The sequence below is a fragment of the Ictidomys tridecemlineatus genome, chromosome 4 (assembly GCF_052094955.1).
Source record: "Ictidomys tridecemlineatus isolate mIctTri1 chromosome 4, mIctTri1.hap1, whole genome shotgun sequence".
NCBI classification, from domain to species: Eukaryota; Metazoa; Chordata; class Mammalia; order Rodentia; family Sciuridae; genus Ictidomys; species Ictidomys tridecemlineatus.
In genome coordinates, this window is record NC_135480.1 from 190,493,791 (window position 1) to 190,506,344 (window position 12,554).

At 48.9% G+C, this 12,554-nt stretch overlaps 1 protein-coding gene across 5 annotated transcripts in view; it reads left to right on the forward strand.

Moving 5' to 3' along the window:
• Rgs3 (regulator of G protein signaling 3) overlaps window positions 1-12,554 on the forward strand; it is a 117,054-nt gene that overhangs the window by 74,187 nt on the left and 30,313 nt on the right. Inside the window, exons 1-2 of one of the 5 annotated variants that reach the window (XM_078047995.1) lie at window positions 11,647-12,067; window positions 12,248-12,271. The exons of 2 other annotated variants lie outside the window; for them this stretch is intronic. In XM_078047995.1, coding sequence (XP_077904121.1) covers window positions 12,014-12,067; window positions 12,248-12,271 — 78 coding nt within the window. In that variant the 5' untranslated portion in view covers window positions 11,647-12,013. Of the gene's footprint in view, window positions 1-11,646; window positions 12,068-12,247; window positions 12,272-12,298; window positions 12,477-12,554 lie in introns of those variants that run through there. 2 more of the 5 variants (XM_078047997.1, XM_078047998.1) reach the window with 2 other exon arrangements.

The following is a 12,554-nucleotide window of genomic DNA, read 5'->3' on the forward strand; positions in this document are numbered from 1 at the left end:
CTAAAATAAATAAATAAATAAATAAATAAATAAATAAATAAATAAATAAATAAATAAATAATCCTCCCGTGTTCCCTACTGAGGTCAATTGATTAACAAAGTGATTTACAGAAACCAAACCAACTGGGAGGTAAGACTTGGCCAAGGGCACATAGCTGGTACCAGGCTTTTGAAGATTCTGCTGGGTTGGGGGCACGGAGCAGGGCACAGATGGTCTTAGATGGCTGTCCTCGTCTCTCAGCAATGCACAGAGTTGTCATTAAGAAAATACAAGCCACTGTTTTGGCTGTAATGGAAAAGTGAGAAACCAGGCCAGCTAATGGCTTAGGGAGAGGTTGTCTAGTGGCCGGCTTGTCTAGAAATTCCTGGCATGTTCTTGCTGGAGCGGAATGAATGGGCCCCTGTTTTACCTGGAGCTCCAAGGGTGGGGGCGGGCTGGTGGAGGTGAGGCGTTCCCCTGTGGTCTGTTCTAAAAATAGAAGTGGGAACCACAACTGAGGGAAGAGGAGGGGGCCCCTTTGGGAGCAGGGTGGAGACTCCTGGCCCCCTTCCTCTTCCTGCCGGGGCCCTTGGTGAGGAAGTCCCACAGAGTCACAGAATTCAGGTCTGGGAAGGTCCTGGAGCAGCAGCCCTCCCCTCCCCCACCCTCCCCACCGGGAGGCCCTGGAGGCCCAGGGCTGGAGGACTGGCCTGCAGTCACTTAGTCTGGGGAGAAGGTTCCAGAGGAAGGCGGTCTTTCTCCTGCTGTTTCAGAGGGCAGCCTGAGACCTTGCGAGGTTTTCTCTCGCTGCCTCTGGGCTCACAGGGCCTGGGAACTCCTGCTACCGGATGTAGTCGGGCTTCCTGAGTGTCGCCTGGCAGGCGAGGAGTCCCCCGGTTAGTCCACTCTGTGCCCTGACCTCGGTCAGCGCCAGGCCTTCCCCTTGCTGATGTCCCCTCCCTTGCTGACTTGTCACCTCCTGCACTCTCTGCAGGGAGGAGGAGCATAGAACTGGCCTCAGGAGTAAGGCCTCTCCCCTTGGGGTCTTTCTCTGCCCTTCCCTGGGAACAGGCAGAAGAGGCAGCTAGAGGCAGAGGGGCCAGGGGTCCAGGGCCTCTGTGGGCACTAGTAGCTGTAGGGTTAGTACAAAATGAGGCAAGAGCACACACGAACACCTGTCACGCTGACTCTTGTGATGATCAGAGGGTGGTGGTGAGAACATCTCTTACAACGCTAACAGGAGAGGCTGTCATGACGTGGAACAGCGAACACAGGTGTGACTCTGTCACCCCCTAACTAGGGGCCTCGTCCCTTGGGGGCATGGCAGGATTATTAGTATAATTTCTCATGCAGTTGACTTTTTTTTGGATTGTAAAAGAGATTCATGTCATTTACGTTTATGATAAAGAATAGATTTATACAGATGAACCAGGAGAAGGAAATGAGCCTAATCCCAGCACCCAGAGATAACCACGGTTAACTTTGGGGGGGGGTTAACTTGTCAGGCATTTGTTTACACACATATATATCTTATTTGCAAATTGGGGTTACTGGTGCAATTTCCTAACCTGCTTTCTTCCGTGTAGTAGATCCATGTTGTTCTTAACAACATCATTTTTATTTAGTGCCTGCAGAGTAATTCATTATGTAGATCAAACATGCTTTATTTAAACCACCTCCAGCAGGTCAACGTTCAAGTGGTTTCCAGTTTTTCCTTGTTACAAACACCTGAGATAAAAATCCTTGTAGATAAATGTTGGTGTCCCCAGCTTTGGGCTCAGCATCCAGTTTGACTCTCAATAAATAATTGTTGAAAGAACGAACGCTTTGTTGGAATTTCTGGGTCAGTGGGTGGGTAGGTGTGCAATGGATTCTTGAGCCTACCTCCAAGTAGGCCTGGAACAATCTCTAGCTCCACCTTAGATGGAACAGCTCACCCTGCCTTGATGGGTCTTGCCCTAGTTAGCACGGAAAGTCCTGCTTTCCAGGGAACCAAGGAGTCTTGGTAAAAGAATGTCCATTTCCCTGTACACTCAGGGCGTATGTACCCTGCATACTGTTATGTTTTAAAATATGTTCACTAGAGATGTGAACTTTTATTTATATGCCTTTTAGTCATTTATATGTCATCTTTTGGAAATAGTCTGTTCAAATCTTTTGCCATTTTTTTCAGTTGGGCTGTTTATCATTTAGTTATTTATTCCCAAAGAGCTCTTTATATAATAAAGATATTTGTATGCTACTTTTAAATTTTTATTCTTTATTTCTTCTTCTCCTTTTTTGTGGTGCTGAGGATTTAATTCAGGGGCACTCTACCATGAAGCTACACCCCCAGTCCTCTTTATTTTGAGACAGGGAAGGTCTCACTCAGTTGACCAAGCTGGCCTTGACCTTGCAATCCTCCTGCCTCAGCCACTTCACATCTGGCTATTTTTATTATTTCTTAAGCTACAGGTAATTCTGATTTGTAGATAGTCATATCTGTAAGTTGTTTTGGCAACAGCTTTATTGAGATATTTAAATACCATACAACTCACCCATTTAAAATATATGAGTTTATGGGTTTTAGCATATTCAAATTTGTACAATCATCACTACAATCAATTTTAGGATATTTTTATTATCTCAAAAAAAATCATACCCTTTAGCTGTCACCCATGAATTCCCCCCATCTCCTCCCATCCTAACAACCACTAATCCGCTTTCTTTCTCTATAGATCTGCCTATATTGGACATTTCATATAAATGGAATCATGTGTTTGGTCTTTTGCGAATAGCTTCTTTATTTTATTTAGCATAATGATCCCCCATTCTTCCATGCCGTAGTCTGTATCAATCCCTAATTTCTTTTTGTGGCTGAATATCATTCCATCATATGGCTGTACCATGTATTGTTTAACTGTTGATGGACATTAGGGTTGTTTCTACCTTTTGACTATTAGGCGCATATTTAGGAGTGGAATTTCTGGGTCAAGTGCCTAACTTTTTGAGGAACCATTAGACTGTTCCCAAAAGATGGTGCAGTTTTACTTTCTACTATCAATGTATGAGGATTCTAATTTCTTCACATTATTGCCAACAGTTTTACTTTTCCATTTTTTAAAAAAATATAGCCATCCTAGTGGGTTTGAAGTAGTGTCTCATTGCGGTTTTAAATCTCTTTGAGATTCCTATTGTCAGTATACTTTAAAATTTATAAAAATGGGAGCACTAAAATCATTACAATAGCATGTTCTCATTTGGGAATAGGATCATATCTCTTCATTTATGCAAATCTTTAAAAATATTTCCCAGGCAAAGTTTTGAAAACAAAATTCATGTGTGACTTGCACATTTTTTGTTTTCTATTGTGAGGAACATAGATTTTTATTTATATTGTCAATAGGAATATTTATTTATTTAACATCATATATGTGCTTTAACTGAAACATGCTTCTACAAAACTTGTATAAAAATTACACAAACTTGGGCTGGAAGTCAGGTATGGGTGATGCACGCTTGTCATCCCAGCTACTCAGGAGGTTGAACTAGGAGGATTGCAAGTTCAAAGCCAGTCCTGCAACATAACAAGACCCTGCCTCAAAGACAGAACAGAAACAGAATCTTGGACTGTGAGTGTAATTCAGCAATAGAATGCTGGCCTGGTGTTTTGGCAGCTGTTTCATTGCTGTGACCAAAAGACTTGAGAACAATTTAGAGGAGGAAAAGCTTATTTGTTTTTTTTTTTTTTTTTAAGTTGGGGGAGAAGAGTATAGACAGTGCAAACTTTTTTTTTTTAAGAGAGAGAGAGAGAGAGAGAGAAAATTTTAATATTTATTTTTTAGTTTTCAGCGGACACAACATCTTTGTTTGTATGTGGTGCTGAGGATCGAACCCAGGCCGCACGCATGCCAGGCGAGCGTGCTACCGCTTGAGCCACATCCCCAGCCCAGAAAAGCTTATTTGGGCTCATCGTTTCAGAAGTTGAGTCCATGACTGGCCAACTCCATAGCTCTGGGCCCAAGATGAAACAGAACTTCATGGTGGAAGGGTATGGTGGAGTAAGCAGTTCAGGACATGACAGCCATTCTCCTGGGGTCAAAATATAAACTCCAAAGGCATGCACCCCCCCAGTGACCCTCCTCCTCCAGCTACTCCCCAACTACCTACAGTTATCACCCAGCTAATCCATATCAGTGGATTAATCCACTGATTAGGTTACAACTCTCACAATTCAGTCATTCCACCTCTGAATATTCCTGGATTGTCTCACACATGATCTTTTGGGGGACACCTCATCCAAACCATAGCTCCTAGCACGGGTGAAGACCTGGGTTTGAGCCCTAGCACCATACACCCACAAACATAAATCTAAATTTAACTGAACTGAATAAAATCAAGATCCCTCCCCCCTCATTCTTCCAGCCCTTTCCCCACCAATAGCCACTAATGATTGACATGGTTCTTCCAAATCTTTTTCCATGCACATATTATTTTACTAAATAATATTGTATTACACACAAATATAAAAACTCAAATATAAAAACTTACTATGTTGTAGAAATCTTTTACATTGGTACTTAAAAGTTCTCCATCTTTATTTTTAGTAGCCAAAGGATCATGGTTTATTTATTGATGCACAATTAGGTTGTTTCTGATGCTTTGATATTTGGAGCAATGTTGCAATGAGCATGCAAGGACTGTTCTATTCCATCTTGCACTTTAGGGTAGAGTGTGACCCACGCTACCAAAGTCCTCTAAAATTGCTTTCCTTCTGTCTACACATGTAAATCTGCCCAGCACTATTATTATTCCCATTTTATAGATAAGAAAACAAAGGAACACAGTGGTGAAATGCATGTGCAATTTGCATCCCTACTAACAGAACGAGAGCACCTGTTTCCCTATCCCTTACCCAACCCTGGATGCTATTCTTTGGGCTCTGTTGGCTTGAGAAGTGAAAAATCACCTTCCATATTGATTTGCATTTGTTTGATTACTAACAAGGTTGGGCTTCTTTTTATGCCTATTAGTTATCTATATTTCTTCTTTGGCTTGCCAGTTCATATCACTGACCCGGTTTTCTTATTTGTAAGAGCTTTTACGTGATCAGAATAGTAAACCTTTGCTTATTATAGGACGTAAATACTTTTCCAGTTCATATCACTGACCCGGTTTTCTTATTTGTAAGAGCTTTTACGTGATCAGAATAGTAAACCTTTGCTTATTATAGGACGTAAATACTTTTCCAGCTTGTTGTTTGCCTTTTACCCTAATTTGTAGTATCATTTATTATTCAAATATTAATCTTTTTGATAATCAATTTGAATAATCAATTTGTTATCAATATTTTTGGGGGGTGGTGGCTGGTACTTACTAAGGCCTTTACTACCCTGAGATCGTGAGGAATATTTTATTTTAGTATTTTTACCCTTTGTCCTTTTAATTTTTACGTTTGTGTTTATAATCCATTTACAGTTAATTTAGTGCCTGGTGTCAGATGGATTAACTCTTATTATTTTTCCCCCCCAAACAGTTGATCAGTTTTTCCAACCCTATATTTTTTAACTGTTCTTCCTTTTTTTTTTTCATTTATCATGGACCAAATTTTCCCCCAGAGGTGGGTGGTGTTTTGAACTCTCCTGTGCCCCTCACAGCTCCACGTTGGCCCTGGCCTCAAACTCCCTGGCTCTTGCTTCCTGCTGCTCTAGTGGTATTAAGCACCTCAGGGCCAGCCTGCATTTTCTCCAGCAAATTCCCCTTTGAAGTTATACATCCCAGCTCTAGGCAGCTGATGCTTTTCCTTTTTCCTCTTCCCCACACATATTTCAACCTCAAGCATTTCAGCAGAGCTACCATGGTCCGTCCTCACCTCCTACAACCCACATCGAACCCTGTCGGTTGGCCGGTACTTGTCTTCCCTTTTCTCTGTACCTCCTAGATAGTGTTGAGATCATCTGGAATTTCAGTTTTATTGTTACCCATGGTCACTATTTTAAAATGTTAGTGACATTGTGTTTGAATAATCATTTATTGAAAATTGCCTTTAACTCTCTGTTATCGGTAGTTGAACCTATAAAAGTTCTGCCTTGGTGGCTTGCTCTCTCTCTCTCCCACCGCATCGTGTCTCACTTGACTTTTGGGCTTCGATTTCCTGGTATCCGAGAGCTTTCCTGAGTAATTTTTTCCAGAAAGGGGCTGAGGTGGTGTGCTGTCTAAGTTCTTGGAGATCTGAAGATGTTTGCCCTTGTGCTTGAGCCGTAGTTTGCCTGAGGAAAGAGTTCTAGGCTAATAGTCCTTCTCCCTGCAAACCTAGCAGCTGTCCTCTGTGGTCTCTGAGTTTTAGTGCTGTAAGAATCACACTGTTTATTTGAGTCTCTTAAATTTTCTTTATGGAAACAGACAAGATTTCTTTTTTGAATCATTGATATTTGGAAATTCCACCAGATTATTTCTAGTTGCTTGTTCTCCTTGGGTACTGACAGGGTAAGCCCTCTGTCAGCAGACCCGAGTCTTCTCTTAGCTCAAGGAAAATTTCTATTGATTTTTGGCATTGTTTATGGACTATGTGTTCCATTTCCTCTTTTTGAAATTCCTAATACTGACCATAGTAATAATAATGGCACCTAACATTGGTGGAGTGTGCTTTCCTTTTGCTATAATATGTAATCTGCCCAACACGTGGGCGTTCTAGAATGACGGACTGAGATACTGTACTGGGAGACTGAGGCCCGAGAGAGGCAGGGGCTGTTAAGGATTCTCCAGGGCATCTTCTGCTCTCTTCCGTTCCTTCTGTCTCAGCCACTCTCTCCAGGCCTCATGTCTGTCACATGGTCTCCTGGTGGATCTCCCTCTGCCTCTTCCTGTCCCTTTAGTCACCTCTCTAAACAGCCGCCAGATGACTCTTTCTATTGAGCAAACTTAGTCATCTTCTTCCTGCTGAGTGTGGCTGGGTGTGACTTCATGAATGAGCCAACACACCTGGAGTGTCGAATGTACTTAGCACTAGTGAGATATTAGTCAGGAATTTGCCAGTTGCAAGTGACAAAAACCCAACTCAGATTAGCTTCAGCCAATAAGCAGCACTCACTGGGTTACGGAGGGTCACCTCCATGCATCCCTGGATTCGGGACCTTGACCTAGAACGGGCCTCACTTTTCCATGTCTTGGTTCTTCTTCCTTAGCATTGCTCAATCCTCGGTGGTGGCAGTGGAGCTGATAGAAGTACAGGGTCATAGCCTTGTGGTTGGATCCCATCCACCATTTCAATGGTAGCCCCTGGGCCTGAGTCCCATGGACCCGAGTTGGATCATGTCACCGTCCCAGTCACCAGGGACAACAGGATGGGATAACTAATTGGCTGAGGCCTGCTTGGGTCACATGCCCACCTCTGGAGTATGAGATGGGTCCATTCCATACGAGTCATCCGATTTGAGAATGTGGGAGGGAAGTGTCGTCCCTTGGAGGGCAAAGAGGGTGAACGGAGGCTGGTCAGGCACAAACTCAGATGTCCTCCTCCCTTTGCTTCATCAGCCAGCTCTGTCCTCATCTCCATAGAGCTAACAGTCCAGTGTGGTGGAAGGACAGCGGGAGGAGAGACAGACGTCACTAACTATGAACAATGTGGAACCCGTCAACGACAGATAAGAAAATGGTCCAGTGAGAACATCGGACCATTCCGTTGGGAGGATCTGGACAGGATATTACGAGAGTTTCTGAGGGTCGTAATAAGGATTGTCCCCTGAAGCAGGCCAGACCAGGGGGAGGAACGGGGGAGGTGGCTGAAGCTTGAGATGAGGCTGGAAGAGAGCTCGGGGCCGACGGTGCAGGGAGGGCCTGAGAAGTCGCGGCAAGGAGTCTGAACTTGGTCTTGAGGGCAGTGGGAGCTCCTGGCGCTGCATCTGCGGTGTAGACTGTGCACAGTGGCCTCCTGGAGGAGGGTGTGGAAGGTGTGCTCTACTCGGGAGAGATGATGGTGGCCTCGACCAGGGCTGGAGGCCCCAGGGATTGAGAGAGAGGAAAGATTCACGTGATGTACAGGAGGTGAGATCTGCAAGATCTGGTGACTCATGGCTGGAGGGTTTTTGGGAGATGGATGACACTGGATGGATGCAGTCTGGCTGAGGTAGGTGAGGGACAGTGCCACTCTGAGCTGGGAGCAGTGGAGGGGGGACAGTTACAGTGACTGTGAGTCCCACTGCAGGGTAAGAAGCATGACAGGGTCCCAGTTAGTGGGTTCTTATAGCCCGGGGACACTCTTCAACCACACTGCAATCAGAGCCTCTTCAGCCACTGGGGGGAGGGGCTATGGTTTGTTATGTGGCTTTGATAACAGGGCGCCGGCCTGCACCCTATTCCAGGGAACTTGTTGCTGACCTCATGCTTCCATGTGGCAATGTCAAGTTGCCATGGAAGTTCCTAAATGCTCTCAGTCTGGCTGCTTACTACATTGCACACCAGTGATAAACTGCTCACGTTCCATAGGCCACACTTTGAACGGACAGACCAAGTCCAAACCCTGTGCACGTCTTAGAGACGGGGAAACTGGGGTTCAGAGAAAGGGTTGGCCTTGCTCCAGAATTCGCAGAAGGCAGCAGCAAAGTTGGCGTTTCGGTCTAGTCTCTCTCCCACTGACCTTTTATTTGGAGGACCTGGCTCCAGCCCAGTGGTCCGAGCAGTGGGTGGACCCAGGATAGCGCGTGGATGAACAGATCCTAGCAGCCAAGGCTACAGGGCTGGTCTCCCCAGAGCTGAGTCAGGGGCTGAACACTCCCCAGGAACTCAGGCTGTCAGGGCACAGCATGGCCCTGCAGCTGGCATGAGGGCGACGGGTCGAGGATTGCTCCTGAAAGCTTGAAATCTCAGGTTAGCATGTGGCCAATTGGGCTGGAGCCAGGAAGGGAGATGGTCATGGCTCCTGGCCATCCTGTGCTGCTGCAGCCACCCAAGGTCAGGCTGGTACTGCTGAGGTGATGGCAAAGTGTCTCCAGGCTGGAGGCAGAAGCCAGCCAGTGGCAATCCTCAGGGCCAGCTCCACAGGGCCTCATGATTGCCACATGTGGGCCTCTCTCTCCTTGCTGCGGCTGGGGGCTGCAGACCCGGGGAGCAGGTGGGGTTGTCCTTTGCTGTCTGAGGTTGCTGGGGAATTGCCCATGGCAACAGGGGAGACATTTAGGAAACACGAGGTTGGGGGCAGAACTTGCAGTTCAGAGCTCGGGCCTCGGAGCCTTCCTGCCTGGTGTGCCGGTGCTTTGCCATGTGACTTCTGTACCTTAGTTTCTTGATCTATGAGATGGGCACGATGATAGGCAACAACAGCAGCCTTGATGGCTTCTATTTATTGAGCACTTACTGTGTGCCAGGCAATCTAATGTGCTACCTCTTTGGGTCCCCCAACAGGGTCCAGTCAGGCAGATGGTAATAACCCTATTTTAAGGTGAGGAAACTGAGACTCAAACACATTTAAGTGACTCGTCGATTATTAATTCACATCCAAAGTTTTTGGACCCCCCCCCAAAGACTATGCTCTTTCTAAATACCACTGGAAATGGTGGTATTGAGCCAACTCCTTCAGCATGAGAGTTTAGAGGGGGCGTGAGACTGACCACACAAGGGAGAGAGGGGGATGAGGTCCCTGGGCCCTGGCCTCATTTTAGAGATGGGATCTCCTTTCCCCCCCCCCATTTGCAGTGCTAGAAATCAAACCCAGGGCCTCGTGCATGCTAGGCAAGTGCTCTACTACTGAGCTCCATCCCGAGCTCTCATTTTATAAATGGAGCACAGAAACCAGGATGGGGAAGGGACTTAACCTGGAATCTGCAGGCTACAAGCCAGAGCTCCTTGTGAACTTGAACTTGAGGAGACTTGCTCTTTCTTACACCACCCCCATCATTTGTGGCATGTGTCCCCAATACATAGCACCCGCCATCAGGAAACGCAAGGCCCATGCTTTGAAAGAGGGCTGACATGGAGTGCTAAGTGTTAAATACACGGGTCAACAAATGGGGCCCGGGCCCTGTGCGCCCAGGTGCTGACCCTGTGGCCTGTGGCCAGAAGGATATTGCCACTCCCTGGGTCCCCATCTCTCCTGCACTGAGCAGCACCATCGTTTACCTAGAGCTGAGAAGTAGGAGGAGCGCTGGACAGGGAGTCGTCCAGTCCCTGCTCCCGGCCTTGCCACCAGCTTGCTCTGTTTCCTTGGGAAAATCACTTACCCTCTCTGCACCTCCATTTCACTGGCTGTGTGTGGATATGAGGAGCGGAAGGTCTCCAAGGCCCTCCAGCTGTCAGTGGCTCCCTGCCCCTGCCCCAGCCTCTCCACCCGAGATTCTCATCCAAGGCACCAGGAATTTCGTCCTGAGAACCCGCCGCCCTGGGAATTACTCAGCCCCATTAGAGTTGGTACCTCCTGAGACTCACCTCCGTGGTTTCCCAGGCCACGGGTGGGTCCTGCTTCTCAGGAGCCTGCAGGATGGCAGCTTCAAGGCCCCTGCAAGGACTGCTTGGCGTCGCCCCCAGGAACAAGACGAACACTGGTTGGAGTTCATAAGTGACTCACTCAGGTGAGGGCCGTTCTGTGTCGTGGACCCTGGTAAAGGAAGTTCTCTTACAGTGCATGCATGTGTGTGCTCATGACTGTGAGCAAGACAGGAACCCAAAAGCAGAGAGAGAAACCGGGGCCGGCGGGGGGGGGGGGGCAGGCAGAGACATGGGCAGAGGCACTGAGACGACTACAGGGAGAGTGGGAGGCCGGGGGACAGCACTTCAGCCTGCTGTGGCTGGGGGTGGGGGTGTGAGGACAGGAGGGTGGGGCTTCTTGTGCCCAGTTGTTCCTGTGTTGAATCCCAGGCGCCTTCCACGCAGGTGGAGTGGCCATGGGATGGTGTAGGCATAGCCCAGGGAGCACTTGTCAACGTCAGATGACACAGTGCAGCAGTCACAGCCACAGCGTCAGAGAATGGCTTTGTATTCCCAAAGCCACTTCTCGCAGGAGCAGGGCAGCGTCATGGTGAAAAGTGGACACCCTGGAGATGGACCAACTGGCCTTCAATCCTGGCCTCACAGCCACCTTGCTGGTTGACCCTGGGGAACTCCCTCTGCCCGCCTGTACCTTGGATTCTCATCTGTCAAGAGGGTAATCATCGTCCCCTCAGCAGAAGGTGCCAGTGATGATCCAGCTCTTTAACAGCCTTGATGCAGGAGCCATGCCCTGGGAAGCCAAGCTGCCCTCACTCACTGAGCCGTCCTTTAATCCCATGGTGGGCAGGCCCAGGGGCATCAGTCCTGTTTTACAGATGAGGAAACCAAGGCTCAGAGAGGGGCAGCAATTTGCACAGTGAGACCCTGTCAGCTGGTCCTGGAGCTGGAACTAGAGCAGGGGCCCTGCCTCCAGGTCAGTGCCCTTTCCACCATCCCCACCTTCCTGTTAGAGATGTCTCCCGGGCCCCTCTCAGTCATTATGCCTGGAAGCCTCCAGCTCTTATCTTGGATTCCCTGGAGTTAGGCACACAAAAAAGTGCCCAATCAAACACGTGTCCAGCTGTGCTGGAGGGTGCTGCCTGGAGGTGATCAGAGCCACCACTTCCTGACCCTCCAGGGCAACTGCATTCTCAGGGTCAGCTGGGCTGGCCGGGAGACCCAGGTTCAATCGCAACCACCCGCTGGGACCATCCGCAAGGGGTGGGGGTGTGACAGTGCAGCCTCCTCGTTGATTGGCTTGGACCTGCCAGGGAGCAGCAGCGGAGGCTTTGCGCTGCCCCAGACCGGGAGCCCTCAGGATGTGCGTGGGGTGGAGCCCACTCGGGATCCCAGGGCCAGGGGCTGCCGCCAGGAGGCATGGACGCCTCTCTCTCCAGAGCAGCACTCCGGGGGCCAGCTTGGGCCCTGGGGGGCTGGTGGCAGGGGTCCCAGGGCCCGCGATGGCGAATGCGAGCCTGTAGGCAAGGAGCCCCTGGCAGGCTGAAGGACGGGCTGGCTGAGGACTGTCTTCCTTTGAGACATCCCGGACTCCTCCTCGGGTGAAAGTGGCTGGGAAATCACAGAGTTTTCTGTTTGATGGAAGAAGGAAATCCAGCCTCTCTCCAGAGTGGCAGCGGCCGGCTGGACAGGGTGTGTTTGGGAAGGGCGCTTGGAGGAGGAGGAGGAGGAGGAGGAGGAGGAGGAGGAGGAGGAGGAGGAGTGGTGGTGGGGGGAGGGACGGGTGATGCAAGCAAGGGTTTTGAAAAAAAAAAAACGCTACCTAGATGTGGGAGGTGGAACCTGGTCATTTGGTTCTGCTTTTCCCAGCAGGTACCGCTCCCCTGGGGAACTTGGGTAAGTCCATAAATAGCTCTGCTGACACAAAGGAGCTCTGTCTGGGGAAGGCAGCCGCTTGACACGGCTGCCCGCCTGCCCGCCCGCCCGGAGCTGCCACTGCCACCGCCGCCCGCTCGCGGGAGGAGCCGGGTACAGACCCGGGCGGGCGGGCTGGCAGGAGCGGCAGCCCAGAGTCGCCTGGGTCCCTGCTGGAGTGTGCTGGGTAGGTGCCTTGGTGACAGGGGTGTGCTGGTGGGCGGGGGGGCCCCTGTCCAAGCCAGCCCCTGCCCTTGTTTCTATT